The sequence below is a fragment of the Fulmarus glacialis genome, unplaced genomic scaffold (assembly GCF_000690835.1).
Source record: "Fulmarus glacialis isolate BGI_N327 unplaced genomic scaffold, ASM69083v1 scaffold3838, whole genome shotgun sequence".
In the NCBI taxonomy this organism is placed as follows: Eukaryota; Metazoa; Chordata; class Aves; order Procellariiformes; family Procellariidae; genus Fulmarus; species Fulmarus glacialis.
Genome location: NW_009226208.1, coordinates 76,339 through 100,369, shown reverse-complemented (window position 1 = coordinate 100,369; position 24,031 = coordinate 76,339). Strand labels below are relative to the sequence as shown.

Genomic DNA, 24,031 nt, shown 5'->3' with positions numbered 1-24,031 from the left:
AGCGAGCAGCTGCGTGGGGTTAAACCACGGCAAGCCAATATCAGATACCTGAGAAATACTAGAACAGAAGGGCCATGCAGAGATGCAATAAAAGTGATTTGGGGACTTTTGAGTTCCTGTCTATGGACTGCTCTTTTCCATGAACTTGTTATGTGGTTCAGAAAATAACCGGACGTCTTTAGCATTCACAATATTTTGTGATATTGAGCCCCCAGCTTAATTGCATGTGATGTGAAGTGTCATGTCTTTTTGTATATGTGGAACTATTTATCAATTTTTCACCTCTTGACCATACTTTGTGTGCTGGGAGAGATCATAAAGCATTGCTGGCAGATTGGCTGACAGTGAATCACACTTTAAACTAACAAACTTGGGGATTGGGGTGCAAAGCCGTGACACTAGTGTACTCACAAGCACCAGGATGGATGAGCGCACCTACTGGAGTAGTGAGGAATGACCCCAACCCTCCAAAAAGGTTCCACCAAAAAGGTGAGACAGTCAGCCGTCCAACTGAAGGGTCTCTATACCAGTGTGCGCAGCATGGATAACAAACAGGAGGAGCTGGAAGCAACTGTGCAGCTGGAAAGCTATGATCTGATCACTTTCACTGAAACTTGGTGGGATGACTCACATGATTGGAGCGCTGCAATCAATGCCTATAAACTGTTCGGGAGGGACTGGCAAGGAAGGAAAGGTGGAGGGGTTGCCCTCTATGTAAAAAAATGGATTGACTGCACAGAGCTGTCTTTGAAAAACAGCAGTGTACAGGTCAAGAGCTTATCAGTGAAAATTAGAGACCGAGCCAACAAAGGAAACCTCGTGCTTCATGTTTACTACAGGCTGCCTGCTCAAGGGGAGAATGTCGATGAAGCGTTCTTACTTCAACTACAAGAAGCATCACACTTGCAGGCCCTGATCTTGCTAGGGGACTCCAGTCACCCGGACATCTGCTGGAAAAGCAGCACAGCAAGCTGCAAGCAGTCTAGAAGACTCTTGGAGTGCATTGAGGATAACTTCCTAATCTAGGTGATAGAAAGCCTCACCAGAGGAGATGCATTAGTAGACCTGTTGCTCACCAGCACAGAGGAACTTATTGGAAACATCAAGATTGGTGATAGTCTGGGCTGTAGTGATCATGTCCTGGTGGAATTCATGATCTCAAGGGGCAAAGGCTAGGTGAAATGTATAGTAAGGACTCTAAACGTTAGGAAAGTGAACTTTCAGTTGTTTAAGGGACTGGTGGATGGGACACTCTCGGAAACTGCCCTCGGGTAAAGGAGCAGAAAAGAGCTGGCAGCTAATTAAAGACTTTTTTGCTTAGAGCACAAGAACTGTTGATTCCCATGTGCAAGAAATCAGGCAAGGAAGGCAGGAGACTAGCATGACTGAGTAAAGACCTCCTGGTCAAACTGAAACACAAGAGGGAAATGCATAGGCAATGGAAGCAGGCGCAGGCATCCTGGGAATAATATAGGGATATTGCTCAGGAGCGTAGGAATGGGATCAGGAAAGCTAAGGCACAGCTGGAGCTAAATTTGGCGAGGAACGTGAAGAATAATAATAAGGGCTTCTACGGGTACGTTAGAAAAGGAACACAAAAGAAATTGTACCCCCCCAATAAATGGAATGGGGGGATCTAGTGACAACTGACATGGAGAAGACTGAAATGCTAAACAATGTTTTTGCGTCAGTTTTCACTGGTAATTGTTCTTCCCACATCTCTCGAGTCCCTGAATCTCACGACAGGGACTGGAGGAATGAAGTCCCACTCTTCACAGGAGAAGATCAGGTTGAAGACCATCTGAGAAACCTGGATGTACAAGTCCGTGGGACCCAATGAGATGCATCCCAGGGTCAAGAGGGAACTGGCAGACGTAGTTGCTAAGCCACTCTCTATCATATTTGAAGAGTCATGGCAGTCAGGCAAAGTCTCCAGTGGCTGGAAAAAGGGAAACACCACACCATTTTTAAAAGGAGGACTCTGGGAACTATGGACCACTCAGCCTCACCTCAGTGCCCAGTAAGATCATGCAACAGATCATGCATCATGGAAGCACATGGATGACAGGGAGGTGGTTAGAGACAGCCAGCATGGCTTCACCAAGGGCGAATCATGCCTGACTAAGCCAGTGGCCTTCTACAATGGAGTTGACTGTATTGGTGGATAAGAGAAGAGCAACTGGTGTCATCTATCTTGACTTCTGCAAGGCCTTTGATACGGTCCCACACAACATCCTTGTAGCTAAATTGGAGAGGTATGTTTGATGGATGAACTATTCAATGGGTAAGGAATTGGCTGGATGGTCACATCCAAAGACTTGCAGTCAACGGCTCAATGTCCAAATGGAGATCGGTGACAAGTGGTGTCCCTCAGGGGTCCATATTGGAACCAGTACTGTTTAATATCTTCATCAATGACATAATCAGTGGGATCAAGTGTACCCTCAGCAAGTTTGCAGATGACACCAAGCTGAGTGGTGCAGTTGTCATGCCCTGGAGGGAAGGGATGCCATCCAGAGGAACCTTCACAGGCTTGAGAAGGGGGCCAATGTGGACCTCATGAAGGTCAGTAAGGCCAAGTGCAAGGTCCTGCACCTGGATCAGGGCAATCCCCAGTATCAATACAGACTGGGGCATGAATGGATTGCAAGCAGCCCTGCGGAGAAGGATTTGGGGATACTGGTGAACCAAAATTGACCATGAGCCAGCAATGTGCGCTTGCAGCCCAGAAGGCCAATTGTATGCTGGGCTGCATAAAAAGAAGCATGACCAGCAGGTTGATGGAGGTGATTCTCCCCCTCTATTCTGCTCTGGTGAGACCCCACCTGGAGTACTGCGTCCAGCTCTGGAGTCCTCAGCACAAGGCAGACATGGACCTGTTAGAGCGGGTCCAGAGGAGGGCCACAAAAATGATCAGAGGGCTGGAACACCTGTCGTATGAAGAAAGGCTGAGAGAGTTGGGGTTGTTCAACCTGGAGAAGGCAAGGTTCTGGGGAGACTTTATTGTGGCCTTTCAATATATAAAGGGAGCTTATAAAAAAGATGGGAAGAGGCTTTTTACTAGGGCCTGTAGTAACAGGACATGGGTTAACAATTTTAAACTGAAAGAGGGTAGATTTAGATTGGGCATAAGGAAGAAATTCTTTACTATGAGGGTGGTGAGAACTGGAACAGGTTGTCCAGAGAAGTTGTGGATGCTCCATCCCTGGAAATGTTCAAGGTCAGGTTGGATGGGGCTTTGAACCACCTGATTTGATGGAAAATGTCTCTAGCCATGGTAGCAGGGTTGGAACTAGGTGATCTGTGAAGGTGCCTTCTGACCTAAATCATTCTAGGATTCTATCATCTCTTGTTTGCATTTTCTGTGCCAGTCATGGATCTTAGGAGTTCATTTTTTCAGGCATGTACATTCTGTTCTGCTTAATTAAGGCTCTTGTTTCTATTTTTTTGACAAAACTAATAAACCTGAGGTACAGCAGTGCAAACTAGCCTGACCATTCCTTGTCTATGCATAGCTTCTTAAATTGAACTTGATGCTTCTGCCTCTCTAGCTCAGCTCAAGACTTTTGTAAAGGAAGGCTAATTACTATTTCATTTCCTTGTGACACTGAATTGATGGCTAAACCTGACATTGTTGAAAATGAAGGCCTATGTATGGTAGTCATTACCTGCAGTAGCCATCCAAGAACTTTTCAGGGAAAGATTGGGAGATCTTGGACATACGGACATATTGTATGGCATCCTAGAATAATTTAGGTCAGAAGGGGTCTCTGTGGAGGTCATGTCATCTAAATCCCTGCTCAAAGCAAAGTCAATTAGATCAGGTGGCTGGACAAGTCCAGTTGAGTTTTGAGTATCTCCAAAGAGTAGAAATTCCACAACCTGTTTTGGCAGCCTGTTCCAGTATTTGATTATAAAATAAATACATCTTTGTCTAATGAATTTTCGACGTTCCAACTTATGTCCGTTGCTTCCTCTGCTATCACTGTACACCTCTGAGAAGAGTCTGGCTTCATCTTTGTACCCTCCTAGTAATAAAACAGCAATAAGGTCTCCCTTAGCCTTCTCTTCTTAAGTCTGAACAATCCTAGTTCCCTCAGCAGCCTCTCCTTGCTTGTCTGGTGCTCAAGCCCTCTGATTATCTGGAGGACTCCTCTGGTCTAACTTCAGTGGTGTTTTCAGAGAAGCCTAAAGCTGGACACAGTACTCAGAATGCGGTCTCACAAGGACTGGATAGAGAGGAAGAATCACTTCCCTTGACCATCTGGTCAACACTTGGTCAGTGTCTGTGTATTCCTCCTGGGTAGCCCATCCGCTCTTCAACCTTATGCATACTTCCCATCAGCATTTGAACTTGGTCAGGAGTCTTACTCATCAATTCTGGCCTTCTGCTACACCTTCTTGAGTTTCTGCACATTGTAGTGAACTGCTCTTATTCTTTGAGGAGGTAGTCCTTAGAGATCAACCAGCTGTTGTGAGCCATCCAGGGCAACTATTAAAAATGCTCACCAAGGGCAAGAACTTAATAACACAGGAGCAAAGTACCAAAGACCCAAAGTAAAAGAGAACGAGCTGCAAAGGTATAGATCAATAAGGATTGGTGGATAGATTAGGATGGGTTGTGTCTGTCAAACCTACATTTTTCTTTTCTTTATATGTCGAGCTTTTTTTCTTCCCTCTACTCTTCATGACAGTAAGATTGTTGATTGCATAGCAAAGTGTTGTCAACAGTGGGGCTGTTCATTTGGAGAATATAGCTATGAAGCTGGCAGATATCATACCTTGTCATTGTATTTGTGCCACGGTGATAGATCTTCAAGCTGAACAGTAGTAGTTATTTCTGCTGAAAATGAAATACTGTAAAATCATACCCCTAGCTCCTATATCATGTTTCAGTGAAATGCACTGTGGCTTACTGGGAGATGCATGTTATGGATGCTGAAGCCATGCTGAGGTAGTTGGTTAGCATCTTATCTTAGGCTACTCTGATCTCTAGCTGCTTGACTTTTTTGCTAATTTTACCTGTGAGATTTTTTTTTTTATTAGCAAATGTTTTGTATTGTTTCTTCTTCCACTCTCATCCTGGGTTCAAGGGACTCTGAAGTTATTTGTTGTTAAAAGCTGTGTTTTTCCATATTTGATGGAGACTACAAGAGAAATGAGAACAAAAGCAGTAGAATGAGATACTTCTCCGTTGTGATTTTATCAGTGTCGCTGATGATGCTAAACTGGATGGTGAAGTGTACGCATCAGATGGGAGAGCCATCTTATGAAGAGACCTGGACATGCTGGAGGAGTGGGCAAGCAACAACTGTATGAGGTTTAACAAGGACAAGTGCAAAGTCTTGGCACCTGGGACGACATAACCGAAGAGCCCAGTACAGACTTGGGTCTGTGTGGCTAGGGAGCAGCCTTGCTGAAAGGGACCTGGGAGTCCTGGTGGACAACAAGCTGAACGTGAGTCAGCAGTGCACTGCTGCAGCAACAAAGGCAAATTGGATCATGGGCTGCACCCCCAGGAGTGTTGCTAGCAGAGATGGAGACGTGATCATCCCACTCAGCGCTGGTCAGGCCACACCTGGAGTGCTGTGTTCAGTTCTGGTCCCCACAATTCAAAAAAGACACAGACAGACTGGAGAGGGCCTAAAGGAGGGCCACAAAGATGATCAAAGGGCTGGAAAACCTGCCTTGTGAGGAAAGACTGAAGGAGTTAGGTCTTTTCTCCCTGGAGAAGAGAAGGCTCAGGGTGACCTCATCACAGTATTCCATACTTAAAGGGCAGCTACCAAGAGGACAGAGGCTCTCTCTTCACAAGGAGCCACATGGAGAAGACAAGGGGCAATGGGTAGAAGTTGCACGGGGAGAGGTTTCATCTCAATATAAGAAAGAAATTTTTTACAGTGGGAAAAAATCATTCATTGGAATAACCTCCCCAGGGACATGGTAGAGTCCCCATCGCTGGAGGTTTTCAAGATGCGATTGGACAGGGTGCTAGATAATCTCATCTAGGCTCTCTTTCCCACGAAAGGTTGGGCCAGATGATCTTTCGAGGTTCCTTCCAAGCTGGATTGTTCTATGATTCTATGAATTATTGTTAGTTTACAAACATTAATGCTGACTAATTGGGGAAAAAAGTGTGACAATAGCATTTTTAGGTAAATGCGTATATTTCAAAAGTTGCAGGTAGAAATACTGTTCTTGTTGCTAGATTCATGTTAATTGGAAGCATTTCCATCCTTTCAGTCACAGAATTTGACGAGATTCAAATGAGCACTTCTGCCAAGTCAAACCATAGTACATTCCTGAAACTGTAGAGCAGTTCAGCCTTGATTTGAAGGAGTGCACCTTTAGCAACCACATTGGATGACTTTTTTTAATTTAAAAAAAAAAAAAAAAAAGAATTTTTAAAAAAAAAGTACTTGAGCATGAGGGTATAAGTAGGAAATAATATCAAACACATGCAGCCCATCCACTGGGACAGAAAAACAATGAACAAAAGAAAACTGTTAATTCTGTGGCATGTCAAGATGATGTGAGGTATTGAGTGCAATGCTGTGGACACAGAACCTTTTGTTCTTTGATGTTCAGCTGCAAAACCAAGGAATTTTGCTGCTATCCGTTCATGTTTCCCTTTTAAATATATATAACATTGCTAAATGAGGAGTTAATACTATTTTGCTAATACTAGCATAACAAAACTTGTGGGACAAGAAGATGATTAGAGCTGGAAATTGGGAGCAAGGACCTATACTGCAAGAATGGAGAGATGAAGGGTAGAAAAATGGAGAAATCTAGCCCTCTGTCATATAGTTACTATAGCCACTATGTATTAGAACTGTTAAGCTTTGAAGAGGTTTATGTAGTCTGTGGTTTCTTGTATTCATTTTTCTATAACTGTTCATCAAAACTCCCAATCCCTATTCCTCTTTTTTTTTAAAAAAAAAAGTCCCATCTGAGAACAAAAAGAGGATTTTATAGTCAGAGTCAAGTATCCATTTAGCTTTACTTATGGTAGCATTTAACAAACAGGTTTGTGCATTAAATGAAAGATGACGCATGGTCATCAAGTTCTGCAACAGAACTTGAAGAAGTTCCTTCTGTTTTATGGTGTCTTATGTCAAGAAAACAAATGTTTAAACAAGTTTTCAGTTTAGAAATATATTACGCTTTTGGTTTCAGTGTTGCTGTTTTGTTTTTTTTTTTTTTTTTAAAGCAAAATTCAAATTATTAAATCAAGAAATAAAATAAATATATACTGAGCACTGTAACTCTTCTACATTGGAGAAATTCCCCAGTATGTGCATAACAATCCAACTCTTACTCTGTTTTCATGGTAATACACAGCACTGCAAACAAATGGTTGGTTTGTCAGAAGGAACTGTTACATCTCATAAGATCTTTATGAAGTCATTCAATACTGCACTTCCTATAAGTGTTCATGTGATTTGTAGCTACCACACATCTCCCATGAAACTCTTCAATCCTAAAAAGACTAACTTTTAGATCCACTTCTGTAATGACATTACTGGTATATTTTTTCCTAATGTGTTACTAATTCTCACTCTTTGAGACCCTAGTGAAGTAATTTGTGAAATTCTGTAACACACCAGTAATTAAAATTTGCAAAACAGGCATATTAAACTGTCTACTTTTGTTTATTATGTACTAGAATTGAGTGTTAGAGCAAATAGCAATTTTGAGCATGTGTAAGTGTACTGCAGCTGATGTTCCTCATTTACAACATCTCTAAGGGCATGCCTAGCCAGTCTCATGTGTTGATGAAGGGCCATTGTTCTTTGATATGGAATAGTAAGTGTGGATCACATAACTGATGCTCAACTCCTGTTGTTAGCAGTGAAGAAAGTTGCAAAGAAGCTGACAACCGGTTTTATACTTCAAAAACAACTTGAGGGAAAATGCCAAATACTTCAGTGTTGCATTATGATACTAATACTCAAGGGATTTATTCTGCAATGTCTGAAGTGTATGGCCCTTGTAATTTGCACTGTAGCATTCTGTAGACCCTTGTAGATTGTAGCGAATAAAACTTCCTTATTAGAGAGACTGAGTGGAAATGTTGATTCTATTCACAAGGGCTGATCGATCGGAGTAAATTAATCCGAACTTGATGTATTTTTTTCAGATTGATGCTGTTGTCCGAAATTAAATGCAATTTTTCACTAAAGTTAGGTAGTCCTAACTTTAATTAGGTAAGGGCTCAAAGTGTTAATATTTAGAAACAACAAACTTGTGCAAGTAGTTTGGCTGACTATTTCTGCTGTGTATTGCCACGTATTGGACAGAACTTTGGTTGTATATACCATTGACTAAATTCTTCAACCATTTTTACAATTTTCTTTGTGTTCTTTTTGTAAACAAATAACTTCCTATTTTGGAAATTGTGCAACGTTTCTGTTCAGGTTTTTTCAATGAGTTCATTCTTCCCTCAATATTTTAACAAGTCAAAGTCAGTGTTTTTTACATACTTTGGACTTTCATATGAATCGTACAAATTCATTCCTAATCATGGAAAAAGACAAGTTCGCCTTGTGGTAAGGAGCCTGTTAGCTGATCACTGTTCCTATGTACTTCCAGTAATTGTGTTCTTACCATCAACAGAGATATGAGAGATTCAGTGATGAAACAAATCATAAAGTATATGTACAAAAGCTTTTTTTTAAATCAAAATGTTATATGATTTTGGTGGTTCTGACATTGCTTAGCTTTTGTCTGTATTTAGGGAATGTGTTACCCAAATTGCTCAGAAGAAACTACTGAGAGTGTGTTTTCTGAGTGCTGTCTTTTGAGAACAAGATTTTAATAGGATTATTTTTCTTCAATTTCTTTAGCATTTGCCCTTGCTGAATTGATTGACAACTCTCTATCAGCTACATCCCGAATTACTGGTATTCGGAGCATACAGATAAAATTGGTAAGATAGAAATATTCTACTTTTATTCAGGTGTAGTTTGCATTATCTTTTTTTTTTTTTCCCTGGTGCTTCTTGTTTTTTTGTTTTTTTGTTTTTTTTTCCAAACAGTTATTTGATGACTCCCAAGGAAAACCAGCTGTTGCTGTGATTGATAATGGAAGAGGAATGACTTCTAAACAGCTTAACAACTGGGCTGTATATAGACTGTCAAAGTTTACAAGACAAGGTGACTTCGAGAGGTTAGGAAGTTTTAATCATTTTTTCAACAATTAAGAAACTCTGTGAAGGTTCACAGAATATAATTTTAAGACATATCTCTATACCAACACTTAGCTAAAACCTGTCGTTCTGTGATTACATGTAAATAGACACATATTTTCTGTAGGTAGGAAATAGAGAAGCTTCATAACACAAAAATGCTCTTCTAGTATTATGATACTGTGAGAACTTTTTTGTATTCTTGTGGCCTTTTGTAAGCTGTCTTGTCTTTGACTTGCCTACATACAGTTAGGGGCATTCTATGTTCTGCAGAAGTTTTTTTATAGTGTTACCTGAAAACCTTTCACTAGTGCATTAAGGAGCACATCCAATGTCCGTCATGCTACTGGAATAATGGATGCGGAGTTTTGGTTTAGGTTTTCTTTGGGTTTTTTGTATCTTCATTGTGTACAATGTAATGCAAAATTACACCTGAAGATGTCTATTTATTGAAAAAAGCTAGGCAAAATAAATGTTTTGTATTTAAAGAAAAAAGTAGAGGTTTATGGTGGGTTTTGGTGCTTATATGAATTCAGTTTACAGTTTTGAATCTGTTCCCAAGAGATCTTCCACCTACCAGGCTTAACCCTAGTGTAGAAAATTCCAGAGAAGCAGTTATGTATAGTTCTTGAGCTTTAGTCACTTTTTAAATACCTTAAGCCTAGGACAGTAAACTTGAAGATAAGGATCACAGTCTCAATCATAACTAACTTGTCCTATGAGAAATTAGTGTAAAAAGTATTGGGGCAGTAGAAAGTGATAATAGAGCTGAGGAGGGGGTTTTTTTGCATTGGATGCCTCTCCAAATAGAACGATCAATATCTATCAAACAACTGGAGGTAAGTGCATAAAAGTGGTTCTGGGTCATCTTATCTAGTCATTCGTAGAGAAATTCACTGCTTTTTCAAATTGCTGTAAATTTAGTAACAGTAGAACTGTATAGTACTTTTAAGCTACAGGTTTAAACTGTGGGTTGATACCATTCAGTGGGAGATTAGCTGTAAATTATACCAGGATACCATCTACACCTTGTTTTCATTTGGGATTGCTGTGATTTAAAATGATATGTTTGTCCTGCTATTTGCTTAAACAAAGTAAGACTGTTCATCCATCAAAGCTGACTCAAAAGACATGGGATTTAATTATTGATGACATATGTAGTCTCTCCAAGACAATGGTTGGCATTATTTCCCATTTTGATTCAAAACTATTTCTATAAAAGGATGATGTCAGAAAGACCAGGCTTGCGTTGTAATCTATTTTCATTTGCAGCAGCTTCACAGTTAATATCTCACCATAGTCAAAGGGAGAGCATTGAGGGATTTGCCTTTTACTTTCTACCATTAAAACTGTGTGTAATTGCTCTTACCGCAGTACCTATCGCACAGACCAGTCCCTGTTGCAGAGTTAACAATGGAGAAAAGTTTTCAGGGTAATAGTTTCTTTTTCTATCAGATCGTCCCTGCCAAATGTTTTCCTCTCTTTCATCTGAACTTTAGTGTAAAAAAAAATTGTACATAGATAGTAATAAGCAAAAGAGTTTTTCAGATTAAAAAATTGAATGCGTATGACTGAATAAGATTTGGTTTGCTAGAAGGGGCAGAAGTGTCTTATAAGATGACTTAGGAAAAGAGTCACTCTGTCAACATCCTTTTGAAAAATACATCAAGAATTTTAGGCATATTTTAATGTTGCAGTTAGATCTAAAATGAAGGATTTTTGAACAAAGTGACTGCAGGAAGAATTTAATATAATCTGTTTAGATCGGCAGTTTTTTGTTGTTTTTTTAAATGACTTTTATTTTTTAAATGAAAATTTAAATGAAATTTGTCTTGAGAAAGTTTATTGAAGCCACTTTTATTGTCAGCGATCATTCAGGATATGTACGCCCTTTGCCAGTGCCTCGTAGTTTAAATAGTGATATCTCATATTTTGGAGTTGGAGGCAAACAAGCAGTGTTCTTCGTTGGACAGTCTGCCAGAGTAAGTAAACGTCAATCTTTATTTTAAAATACTTTTACGTAATCAGATTGTTACTATCCTAGCTTTTAATCACAGCATTAAGCTGTTTTATTATGTTCACTTTAACTCTTACTTTGATTTTAAATGCTGTTTCTTTAATAAAAACAGATGATAAGCAAACCTGCAGATTCTCAGGATGTTCATGAACTTGTCCTTTCTAAAGAGGATTTTGAAAAGAAGGAGAAAAACAAAGAAGCAATATATAGTGGATACATTCGAAACAGGAAGGTAAATAGCCTTTATACTTTTCTTTTTTTAATTGAAAGCCTTTCCCAGGTTAACATGATTTCACTGTGTTGTATTCTTGTAATACATGTGGTGGTATCTTTATCTTATGAATCATTTGCACTCTGGAGCGTAAAAGGAAATAATGGGAAACTTGAGACACTGTATCACAAGGCTTTATTTATATGTGCTTCTTTTTTGAGTTTAGCTTAAAGGACAGAAATGCCATATAGTTGGACATACCAGGTTAAGAAAAATATCTAAAAAGATCTTTCTAAGAACAGCAATTGTTTTGTTATGTACGAAACATAAAAAAAAAGTCTGTTCTCTGAGGTATTAAGGAATAAATTAGGGAAACAAACTGTGTATTATACAGAAGTATGTAGAAGAACTACCCTGCATATGGGAGAAAAGTCAGCCAGATCAACAAAAACCCTGATGATTTTCATGAAGAAGTAAAGCTTAAGCAAAAAGCTGTAAGGTAAGGAGGAACACCAAAAGGAACTGTTCTTTGGACATTTTTGAGCAAGAAGATAAAGGCAAAGATATAAATAGCTAACGGTGCAGATGGGAGCATAAGTTGGTGCTGTGTATGATGAGGTAATCAGACCTTGATTATAGCCCATATCTTGGGGGTTCTATCAGTGTTCTTGGCCTTTTGTATGGGTGAGAAAGGAACAGGAGGCGAATACATTTTTTTATCGTGCCAGTCTTGAGTCAGTGACTTGTGAAAAAGAATGAATCGTCAGAAAGGTACAAGTTTTATTTTTAATCTCTGTGCAATAGAGATGAGAAGGTAGAGTCACAGAAATAGAAACTGAAAATAAAAGCCGACAAGATCTGCTTTTTGTAAAGGGCGGAAATGCTTTTCCTCCCCATTTGATATTAAAAAGGGAGTGTGGGGGATAGAAAAATAGAAAATAAGCTAACAGATATTAGTTGGAGGAAACCAGCAGAATGAGATGTGTGGATACTACTAAAGAATTCAAGAAGGTGGTGCAATCAACTGTTTGAAAAGTTGTGGTGATAATAGAAAATGAAAGTTAAGCTGACGCAGTAAAAAAAAATTGCAAGTAAAGTTCTATTAGCGGTAAAAAATAACTTGTAAATATCCAAGAGAGAAGAGATGATGTGAAACAAGTAATAAAAGTGAAGTGTGGAGATCATGGATAGACAACTTGGACCTAAGAAATTTTTACATATCATTGAAATAGCCAGGCCAGATCATTATATTGTTGTGAAATTGATGTGTGAATTTGTCTCTTGATGTCTTGAAAAATGGTCTGCAATCCACATAGGTGAGCAAGAGAATACTATGGCAGAAATAGAAGTTGTAATGGATTACTGCAGTGTGAGAAGAATAATGGAATCTTTGAGGAATTGAGTTGGTAAAGGAAGTTACTTTTGCAAAGAAATCAAGATGTAATTAATATCGAACCTCAGACAAGGCCAGAACACTGAAGAGAAAGGGCACTGATGGCACCCCAGCCGATCATCTTCTGTTGATGGATAATAGGCATCTGTTTTTACTGCATTCACTTCCCTGGACCATTTAATGTTGCCAACAAATAAATACTACTTTTTTAGCTGAGATGGATGCTAGGAATGTAGGGGAAAGTGCCATTGTAGTTTGTCACCTGTAGTGTGAAGGCAACCAAAGAATTTGGGAACAGCATTTTGGGGGTACTTTAACTCTGTAAATTGTACAGGATAGCACTTGTGCATGCAGCTTCTAGGTCATTGATCAAATCATACAAAGGTGAGGACTCTGGCTTTTCTTTATTATCTGTGATCTCATCACTATCATAGAAACAGCCCCTTGCTTGGATGAAATCAGCAAGACTGTTAGGTTTAAAAGAGGCTATGCTGTGGGCAGAAGAAAGCATTTAAAGAATTGCAGTCTTTTTTTGATGAAAGTTCCCACAACTGGTGAAATTATCCTATTGGTTAAGGAGAGCTTTTTGATTCCCTGGAGGAAGTAAGTCTTAACAGAACTCCCTTGACTAACATATTTCACTGTCTACAGTTAGGTAGGAGATGTGTCTTTTCACCGACTCAGTGATGCGTTTCCTTTTTGCCTGTTTTCATGCAAAACAAGGCATGAAGCTGCATTTACTACAGCATGGAAAAGCATATCTTCTGAGTTGTACCAATGGTTTGCAATTGCTATAAAGATCTCAATCTTCGTATTAAAAATAGCTTCTTTTCTGGATGCACCAAATGTAAAGGATTATCCACTGGTCCAGCATGAAGCATGACATCAACCACTGTGTTTCTATGCAGCTTAGAAACCTCCTATCATAAAAGTAAAATGCATCCATCCAAGAAAAGACAATCAGGACTTTCTGGAATCAAGAATTTCCGTTTCTGTGAGACTACTGGATATTTCAGCTGGAACTGAGGATTCACCCTTTCTCTTTCACAGCAAAAGCATGTTTCTTCCACTTCAATTTCTGTTATAGAAAGCAGCATATCCATTTAAAAGCAAATAATTTTTTTTCTGGCTTGGTTTTCTTAAAAAAGACTTAAGTCTTGTACGCATAATAGTTCCATTTGATGGATGAGAACATGGATATCACATAGTGCCACATTAAACATGATTAAATGCATTTCTAGGCTGAACACTTCAAATGCTGTGATGAATGTGAGTTGAAAATGAACTGGATCAGGGATGTCAGATTCTCAGTTTGTTGACTTTAATTTGGAAGCTTTTGTTTTAAGCATTAATCCTTTGTGATACTTAGCATCATGTGTTCTGTATTATTTTCCTGTTCTGTTTTTCAATCCCTTTCAAAGCTGATGGGAGTTCAGAAATTCAGTTTACATTTCTGTTCTTATTATTTTACTCTTTTTGTAGCCATCTGACTCTACTCACATCACAAGTGATGATGAAAGATTTCTTCATAATCTAATATTAGAAGAAAGGGATAAAGAGAGTTTCACAGCAGTTGTCATTACAGGTGTACAACCAGATCACATGCAGTACTTGAAAAACTACTTTCATCTTTGGACAAGGCAGCTGGCGTAAGTTGGTGATTTAAAAGGTTTGATTTGAAAGTGGACTACCAATGAAGTCAGATAATTTTGAATTACTTCCTTTTTGTACATAGTCATTGGCTTTATTCCTCTTAAGGGCGTTGATACATATTTTGTTGATGACATAATTAGACTTCCTAGCTAACTGATTTTACAGAAACTAGCACAACTGAATGGGGCCCCCCATCCAAACAAAGATGTTTACAAACATCAGTTTCAATGTGACTTGATAATTGATACATAATTATCCAATCTAATTATTAATAACCTATTCAATTTAATAGTTTATATTATTAATGTAATAATTAGATATCTAATTATTAATAACTTGCTAAGTTACTTTTCTCACAGCTGTGCTCCTAACCTTGATCTCTAGCTTTGTATTTATAGTTTCTGGTTTTGTTTTTTTTTAAAAACAACAACAAAAAAGCTGCTGCTTCATCCCGTTTTAAGAGGGAGAACGATATATGATACTGTCCACTCAGTACTATAGTAGTGTCGTCAGTGGGCCTGCAGAGCCTGGAGATACGGAAATCTGTGATACCTATGAATCGTGTGGGCTTATCTGTTAAGATGATGGATCTGTCTGTGAATGTAGACTAAACTATGAAGTCATAGCCCAATTTTGAAATCTGGCAAACTGTAAAAATTGATTTTCAAGCTATAATTTTATTTTTGTGTTACCAGTAATCTAGTAATAATAGATAATACTTAATATGAGGATTAATGTAAGGATTAGATAATACCTTATTATATGAAACATCACTCAGTGTTCAATGTAAGAATTTGTGGCTGAAACCCTTTTTAACCTCATGAAAATGTAGGCGTATATCTACACTGACAGATAACTTAGGTCCTTCATTAGCTTCTAGGTGCTCTTCTGGTCCCTCATTAGCTTCTAGGTGCTCTTCTGGTGAACACCCCCACTTAGGTGTGTGTTAGTTCATTCCAGCGATCTCTTGAAGTGGAAGAACTGCTTCCATTTGAGATGAAACCCAGGTGAAATTATTCAAGTATATGCCCTGTAGCTATTACAGTAAAACCAATTAGATTTAGCTTCCCAGTGCTACACAGTCCTGCATCACTGTTTCAGCTGTAATGGCCTTTTTCCCCTCAAACACCTCCACATACCCTTCTGCCATGCCTTTTGCCACACATGCATAATACCAGTTTCATTCTGCTTTAATGGGCTACAGCACAGCCCTTATATTGTTTCAGATGCTTTGAAGTGGAGGGAGGGGAGATGAACCCCCAAAATAATTATGTCTTAAGGCCGTGAGAGCACCTTTTGAAGTCTGGAAGAAATGCAGACAAAATGCTAAGCAGCTTGGACATACCAGTCTGCTCTAAAGTCCTGAACAATGAGACCATGAGGAGCTTTTGTCTGGGAACCAAGATTTCTCCTTGGGGTGCATTTAGTGCAGTGGATGTCAGAAGCAAAGCAATTATAAACACTTGCAGGTGCATTTAACTTCCTTCATGCATTCAGTCCCATTGACTTGTGTAATCTCATTTTTCTGCAAACCACCACCCTGAGGTTTAAGGACTCAATCTTTGAAGTTGGAAGAATTAGCTAGCTTGCTGAAAAGTTGGCGTAAATGGAGTTAAGTTCCTCAGTTTTCTCGAACTTCGTATTTCTATGAAAATAATTAATCTATCTGACTGCCTGGATTTTTTAGTTTCTTAAATGAGCACAACTGCCATTAGAAAATAATGTTTACAAATACAAAAATTATTTCTAATATGCAGATCACATCCATGACTACTGCCTATATTCCAATGGGGTATTTTTACTTTTTTGTAAATAACTTAAGGATAGGGATTGTTTTTTAAATGTTTCTGTTGCTGTTATATGATCAATAAAAAGCTCATATCAGAAACAATGTGTGGAAAGCTTTTTGGCTTTAGTTCTTGTTAATCTCCAGAGTGCAGAACAAATTACAGTAGTTTTATTAGTTTGCACTTTGACGTAAAGGATCTGTAACCATGTAACAATCATAATTTTTTTCACTTATGTATTATTTTCCAATTTGTAATATTTCTAATTATTTTATCAAAAAATTGATCCTAATATGATTGTGTATGAAGGAGATGATAGTTGAAAGGGGTGAAAAGGAGTCACTCCCTTTAGTAAATCTTCTGTACTAGATACACACGTTGTCATGGAGTTGGTTTATAACAATGTAACCAGTTATATTTTAATAAAAATACGGGTTTATTTAGATTTTTGAAAATTATAATGTGCAAATTTTTTATTTCCCTTTCTGAGATTTATTTTTCATTTAAAATGTATTTCAGACATATCTATCACTATTATATCCATGGACCGAAAGGAAATGAAACTAATGCTGTAACAAGAGACGTAAGCCCTTTCAACAACATCGACATTCAGGTAAGAGATTTTATACTTATTGTCAAAATTCTTCTTTGACGGCAACTTATTTAATGTTGTGCCTGTTTCTCTTTAATCATGCATTTTGAATTACAGCAGCATTTTAAGATATGTATGTAATTTAATTTTTAAAAAGTAATACAGTTTATCATTGCAGCATAGGAGCTAATTCATTTTGCTAACGATTAACATAAATGTCACAAATGCTAATTACTGTAGGTTTTTTGGTCTCGGGAAAATCAACTTGTTTTATTTTTTTCCAGATTTCAATGTTTGAAAAAGGAAAAGTACCAAAGATTGTCAATCTTAGGGAGATCAAAGATGACATGCAGACATTGTATATAAATACTGCAGCAGATAGTTTTGAGTTTAAGGCACATGTTGAAGGAGAAGGTATAGTGGAAGGCATCATCCGATATCATCCCTTCTTGTATGATAAAGAAACATACCCTGATGATCCGTGTTTTCCATCAAGTGAGTGAAATGTTTCGCTGCTTATCAGGCCTATTATAGACAATCCTTCTACTTTAAATATTTTAATGAAATAGAAACTAGAACAATTTAAATTGAAGTGTAAATTATGATCTAATTTGGGTTGTGGCAGAACAGTAAAATTCACATCCTTTTGCATGAACAAATCCTATGAACAAATTGGCTGTTGTGGTAACTCGTTCATGTAAACCTGATTTTTGACGTAACGCCATCTGATTTCAAACTATAAACTCTTATGGAATGCAGTCTGATTGAAACATTTCCACTTTCCTGACTGTTAGATCTTTGCTCCGAGAAAGTAATGAAAACCAGCAGTTTGATTCAAGAGATTGTAACATTGGAATACCGCAGAGGAAAACATGTAGTCCAAGTCCTTAATTTAAAATTTGTTTATCCAGTCTTGATGAGTTTTCAGATGCTAGGGTTTTAAAATAATTTGTGTTTGTGATTTTTTTTTTTTTTTTTTTTTTTGAGAAAACAAATCTTCAGTTTAATGGTGACAAGATTTTATGATATTAGAAGATGATCAGTTGAAACTAAGAGGAAAAAGTAGTATTTATTCAAATTTGAAATTTGCCTATTTGGTAGATTTGGTAATATTATTCAATCCCCGTTTAAAATTTTTCCCTAGCTTTCCTTAGTTTTTCTGCTTGGCATTTCTTAAAAAGAAAAAAAAAAATCCTAATATTATATATACCTATCTTGGTATCATGTGTACTGCCACTGTGCCTAACTTAATAACTATAGATAATCTTTAATTTAGAGTGCTCTGTTTTTTGATATTATATTAGTTTTTAAAAGAAATTTATTCATGGAGACTGTCTTCTTTTTAATCAAGAATTAAACGACGATGATGATGATGATGATGACTGCTTTATAGTAGAAAAGGGTGCCAGAGGAAAAAGGCCTATTTTTGAATGTTTTTGGAATGGAAGATTAATACCATACACAACTGTAGAAGAGTAAGTGGTAATCTGTTTCTACAATGTAAACCAGTCTGTTTCTATAATGTAAACCTCTCTTTATAAAAAAAGGGTTTTAATGTCTTTCTCCGTTTGTTTAAGTTTTGACTGGTGCGCTCCTCCAAAGAAGAGAGGATTGGCACCAGTGGAATGCTACAACAGAATTTCTGGTGCATTATTTACCAATGATAAGTTCCAGGTCAGCACAAACAAACTCACTTTCATGGATCTGGAGCTGAAGCTAAAAGATAAGAACACTCTGTTCACGAGAATCTTCAATGGACAGGTAATCATTTTATTCTATTAAGTATTTCTTCTTGGCAAAGTTTAACGCATATGATATAGAAACCTTTACTCACTGGTCATTGTTAGTGTCACTGAATATTGCCCAGTTTCTGAAGAATTTTCAGCTGGGGCACTTTGCAGGACTTCGTAGCAGACACTTCTCTCAATTTTAGTGAGTAGTGAAGCCAACTCTCTAAATCTGAAAAAATAAGATGTAGTCTTTTTCCTTTTATTTTCTTAAATAATGACTTTATCTAGTTGTTATATGACAGTTTTTGTGGAAAGACCCTCTTCATAGAGAAATATGAGTGCTGGGGGAAACACTTTCTTTGGCTTGAAGTATAGCTTTCCTAGAATTCTGTAATGTTTCCAAGCTGAAGAATCCATTTTTTTTTTCTAGTACAAATCGTTGTACCTCTTACAATTGTTCATACTTCTGAGGTTGTCAGATTTAAATTTTGTAATACGTTAATAATATGTATTTATTTTATTATCTCTTTATAGGAGCAGCGAATGAAAATTGACAGAGAATTTGCTTTGTGGCTTAAAGACTGTCATGAAAAATATGACAAACAGATAAAATTCACAGTCTTTAAAGGAATAACTACACGTACTGATTTACCATCCAAAAGAATGCAGAGCCCTTGGGCAACATATGCTGCAATAGAGTGGGATGGGAAAACGTACAAAACTGGACAGCTGGTAAGTTAGTTGCTCACTGATGTTGAGGTTTTGTTTGTTTGTTTTGTAATAGAGCATTTGAACCCTATAAAAGGCAAATGCTTATACATTTGATGCAGAAGTAATGTATTAACATTAATTGTTGTCTTCTCTTTACAGGTGAAAACTGTTAAGACTCTTCCAATATTCTATGGAAGTATTGAGAAATTTTTTTTGTATGGAGACCATGATGGGGATATATTTGCCACTGGAGGAGAGGTTCAAATTGCTTTGGTAAGACAAGTATAAAAAGGATTCACATACGTAGTATGCCTATGGAAACTTTAAATAATCCTGGGTCAGATTTATTTAAATGACTTTTAAATAACTATTGAAAAATATAGGGTTTTTTGAGATTTGGCAATCTAGAAATAATCAAGCTACTTAGTTACATTAGTTTTAACGTAAATATATTAAAATTATTATTCATGATTAACAATCTGATTTATTTAAACTTGCATATGAAATAGAGTATCACAGTTGGTATCAATAGTATGTTGTGCATCCATTCTTAACCCTTGTGATTTCAGCAAATTTTAGAACAGTGTCTTGTCATGTCACCAGGTAGTATTTGTTAGCATATTGCATTATGTCTATGTCGACTTGTCTAGTCCCTTGATAGAGGTATTTCTTCTCTGACATATTATAATCTGGCTGTTTACAACTGCACTCAATTTTTTTCAGGAACCTCAGGCATTGTATGCTGAAATGAAGACTATTCCAATCTCAAAACTTGACAGAACAGTGTCTGACAAAGCTGTTAAAAAATACATAGAGGATGAAATGGCAAGGTAAGCTCTAAATTGTAATTATTTACTGGAGGAGTTCCTAATACTAGTTTTAGTATTTCTTCAGGAACAAAAAAAAGTTCAGTTTTATTCCCAAATGGGAAAGCAGTCCACTGTTTCAGTAGAAACAAAAAAAACTAGAACTCTAAATAAAGAAGAAATAGTTCAGGGTTTTTTTTTTCTCCCCCAAAAAAATAGCTTTGTGTATATTGTACTAAAGATAAATTATCCTGTTTTTTATCTCACAGAAAAACTGTTCATTCTTTCTTTTTCACTAGACTTCCTGACAAATTATCAGTAACATGGCCTGAAGGAGATGAATTATTACCAAATGAAACAAGATTTGCTGGCACACCAATAGGTATATTTCTTTTCTTCCAAATACTAAAAAGTAAAATGTCAATTTAAAAATACATCATGCACTCTTGTTAAAAAAGAACAAGCATACAGAAATCTCCAATCACTTACAATACACAGCATATTTTAAAAGTCCATAATTTTTCCTTTTAAATACAGGAGCACTAAGAATAGTAATTTTGAATAAAAAAGGAGAAGCAATGCAAAAACTTCCAGGTACAAGCCACGGAGGTTCAAAGAAACTTCTTGTTGAACTCAAGGTTATTTTACATTGTAAGTATTTCAGTATATTTAACTGAGTCTTTATTATTTGAAAAATGCATAATGGATAATGTATTTCTTTGTGTATCTACATATAATACATATTAGAATTTGATAGATGGATATAGCTGTTAATTTTAAGGACAATATCCCATCAGAGCATGTAGTACTCCAAAGCCACATTTCATGAAATGACAGTTGCTTCAGTGCCAAATGTTTAATGTCTTAATGCTGTATTATGATGACATCTTCTGTCACATGTAAGGAGAACCTATCAATTCCAATACGCATAAGAACATGGTTAAAATGGATTATGTTTCTGTAATTAACATAGAAATTCACGTGTGCTGCATAGAAGTAGAGACCAGGCTTGTTTAGTAGCTAATGTAAAGTCACTTCAGAATTTAAAAAAAAAAATCAAATTTCTTGTGAATTACTGTTTTGTGGTTTCCATTTTATGGGTGTTTCACTTGATATTCTTACATTGCATTTGTTGAAGAATTGCATTCTCTCTGAGGCAGCTGAAGTTACTCAGTTGTGTGTTGAACACAGAATTAGAACACTGCCTCAGGGAGAATGCAGTTCTTCAATTCAGACATTTCGTGCCTCCTGACCACTTTGATTCATTGATGGAAATTTGTACTTACAACTGTTTTTACTGCTTCTTATCTTAACTTTTGTCTCTAGTCAATTGAGGAATCACTAGTGTAATCCCCCTGTTCTTCACCAGAACAATGAATAAGTCCTGTAAGTGACAGTTTGGGCATGGCATACCTGTCAAACCCCTAGTCTTTCTTGTAATATAAAGCTCTCATTTGTACTAACATGGTTACGCCCATATGAAGGCCAACAGCAAACATCTTACAATGTACAAAAAGTTCCTCTTCTCTTTTGAAGAGTGGAATACCTGGCAAAATATACTGTGGACTGGCAAGAGAGTTGAGCTATGAGAAACTTCTTATCTAGTCTGTTACTGGGGAGCTTTATACAAGGTTTGATTCAAAATTAGGGTTTGAATTAGGGTTGAGAGAATGATAAAGTTGAGGGGTCCAGTGGGGATAAAAGGAGCTTCCAAAGGAAAGGGTGGGATAGCAGGAGAACTAGACTGTGAGAAACTTCTTGTCTGGGGGATGGCAGGAGCACCTTGCCCAGGGTTTGAATAAGGGAGGCAAGGGCTGGCAAGACAGCTGGGATATGAGAAATTTTTTATCTGGGCCATGATGAGGTGGGGCTTGTAAGGTTTGGCCAAAAAATAAAGTTGGGGTTATGGGTTAGAGCTGAGAGAAGAAGAAAGCTGAAGGGTCTAGGTGGAGCAGGAACAGAAAGGGGCTACCAAATGAAAGAGTAGGATAAAGAAAAAGAGACTGCCTATAGAAGGTGTCTGCCAAAGGGAGGCATGGACTGCCAGGAGAACAGGGCTGTGAGGTTTTTGGGTTTTTGTTTTTTTTTTTCTTGTTTGGATGTGTTGGTTTTTTTCCTGGGCCATCAGCAGGTTGTTTCTCTAAGGCTCACTCTAAAATTTCATGTTAGGGTTGATGGAAGGAGGCTGCCAGGAAAGCTGGGTTCTGGGAATTTTTTTTTTTTCAAAGTCACCTGGGTGGTTGTTGTCTAAGCTGAGGCTGAGAAATAAGCATTTCTGTCTCAGAAGATTATTTTTAAATGACTCCTGATTACTTAATTAAATTGCGGGTACCTCTGTTAAAATACTCAAGTAGGTGCTGTGGCAATCCATGGCAATGGTGAGGCATCTTTTCAGGTTTTTGAGCTCTTCAACAAACTGTTTTCATCACTGAAGTATTTATTTTAGAACTTAGATGACTGTTCTTCTGACCAAACAATTATCTTGCCACTTCTCTCATGTAAATCACAATGGGAGATGCTGTTCAGATTCGTGTCTCTCTCACACATGCACCATTGAATTCTCCCAGTTCAGGAAGGCTATGGCTATTGACTATTAATATGTCATTTGAAACAAAATTACAGACGTTTTTCCTCTATCTGTACCCTCCATGGATTTATATTATACCATAGCAGGGACATTTAGTTATCCGTTGTTTTCAGAATATTATACGTGGCAACCTTGTTTATATGAGAAGAAAACATTGGTGCTATAGTAATGCTGTGAGTAAAAGGTACCTTTTGTCTCTAGAAGAACATTTGTTTCCAAAAGGTTTCATACAATAAACAAAAAGAAAAAACCTGCAACAATGAATGAGAATTCTCTTCTGTTTCTGCATGAGGAAAACCAACCAAATTTAAATAATTTAGCCTCAGGTTTGTATTTTTTCCAAAACCCTACAGTGTCTATAAAAACTTAATTTCTTGTGCTGTTTGCAGTACGCAGTTCGCACCAAGTGCAGCCTTCCATATCTCAGTGATTGTAATTGGTAATATTCATAAATATGTTTCTGTGGAAGTGTCAAGAAAAGAACATGGTGGTTAGGAAGTCCTAATGGTGCTTTCTAGCAAAACAACAGCGGAGAATTCATTAATCACTACTAATGCAAAGTGTTTGAAGGGCTTTTCCTCTACCAAAGGGAAAAATGGAGAAATTCCCAAGAAAGTTCTAAATCTTTGCATGTGGCTCTACTGAAATAATTTAGTCTGTTGTTCAAATAAAACATCAGGATGTTTTTTCATCACAGAGACCACAACAACAACATCAGACATACCTGATAACTTTCTTGCGCAGAACTGCTCTTGGATTTGTCTCCTCTTTCAGAAGAGAACATCAGAACGTAACAGTCCTGCCTTTAAAAGCCAGGGTTTTCTCATTTGTTCTCTTCCAAGATCCCATTTGTTTTATTGTCATCTGTTGTGTATCACTGTGCACGGAAGTATTAAACTTCCTTCACTTCCTATAGATAAATTTCCACCTTAGATTATCTATCTAAATTGGGGCAATACAAGAAGAAAGGTGTGCATCTTCCAGTTGTGCATCTTGCATAATACAGACTTTCAGTTTAACTTGGTGGCAGTTAATGCTGCAATATGAAAACTGCACTCACTTGAGAAGTTCTATTTTCTCAGTGTTAGTAACTACCAAAGGTGGAAGAAAACCCAATAAAGAAAACTGAATTAGCTCTTACTACAAAGCACCATCAAAATTTATTTTAATAATCCAATATTCCAGAATTACACATTCAAAGAAATACACCTAAGAAAGTTGACAACTGTTACTTTATCTTATGTATGCAATTTGGTGCAAGAACAAGATCTGAAACAGTTATACTTAGCTATAGAACGATGTATATTTTTACTGCATTTCTTTTTATTCTGTGTAGTCTTATTGTAGTCACATT

The 24,031-nt window shown here is 37.3% G+C and overlaps 1 protein-coding gene across 1 annotated transcript in view; it reads left to right on the top strand.

Moving 5' to 3' along the window:
- Positions 1 to 1,651: 1,651 nt before the first annotated feature.
- SMCHD1 (structural maintenance of chromosomes flexible hinge domain containing 1) overlaps positions 1,652 to 24,031 on the top strand; it is a 75,389-nt gene continuing 53,009 nt past the window's right edge. Inside the window, exons 1-15 of the mRNA XM_009582725.1 lie at positions 1,652 to 1,826; positions 8,850 to 8,932; positions 9,041 to 9,171; positions 11,058 to 11,172; positions 11,320 to 11,439; positions 14,294 to 14,460; positions 16,771 to 16,864; positions 17,128 to 17,338; positions 18,195 to 18,318; positions 18,421 to 18,604; positions 19,108 to 19,305; positions 19,444 to 19,557; positions 20,008 to 20,114; positions 20,390 to 20,472; positions 20,628 to 20,741. Coding sequence (XP_009581020.1) covers positions 1,652 to 1,826; positions 8,850 to 8,932; positions 9,041 to 9,171; positions 11,058 to 11,172; positions 11,320 to 11,439; positions 14,294 to 14,460; positions 16,771 to 16,864; positions 17,128 to 17,338; positions 18,195 to 18,318; positions 18,421 to 18,604; positions 19,108 to 19,305; positions 19,444 to 19,557; positions 20,008 to 20,114; positions 20,390 to 20,472; positions 20,628 to 20,741 — 2,020 coding nt within the window. The remainder of the gene's footprint in view (positions 1,827 to 8,849; positions 8,933 to 9,040; positions 9,172 to 11,057; positions 11,173 to 11,319; positions 11,440 to 14,293; positions 14,461 to 16,770; positions 16,865 to 17,127; positions 17,339 to 18,194; positions 18,319 to 18,420; positions 18,605 to 19,107; positions 19,306 to 19,443; positions 19,558 to 20,007; positions 20,115 to 20,389; positions 20,473 to 20,627; positions 20,742 to 24,031) is intronic.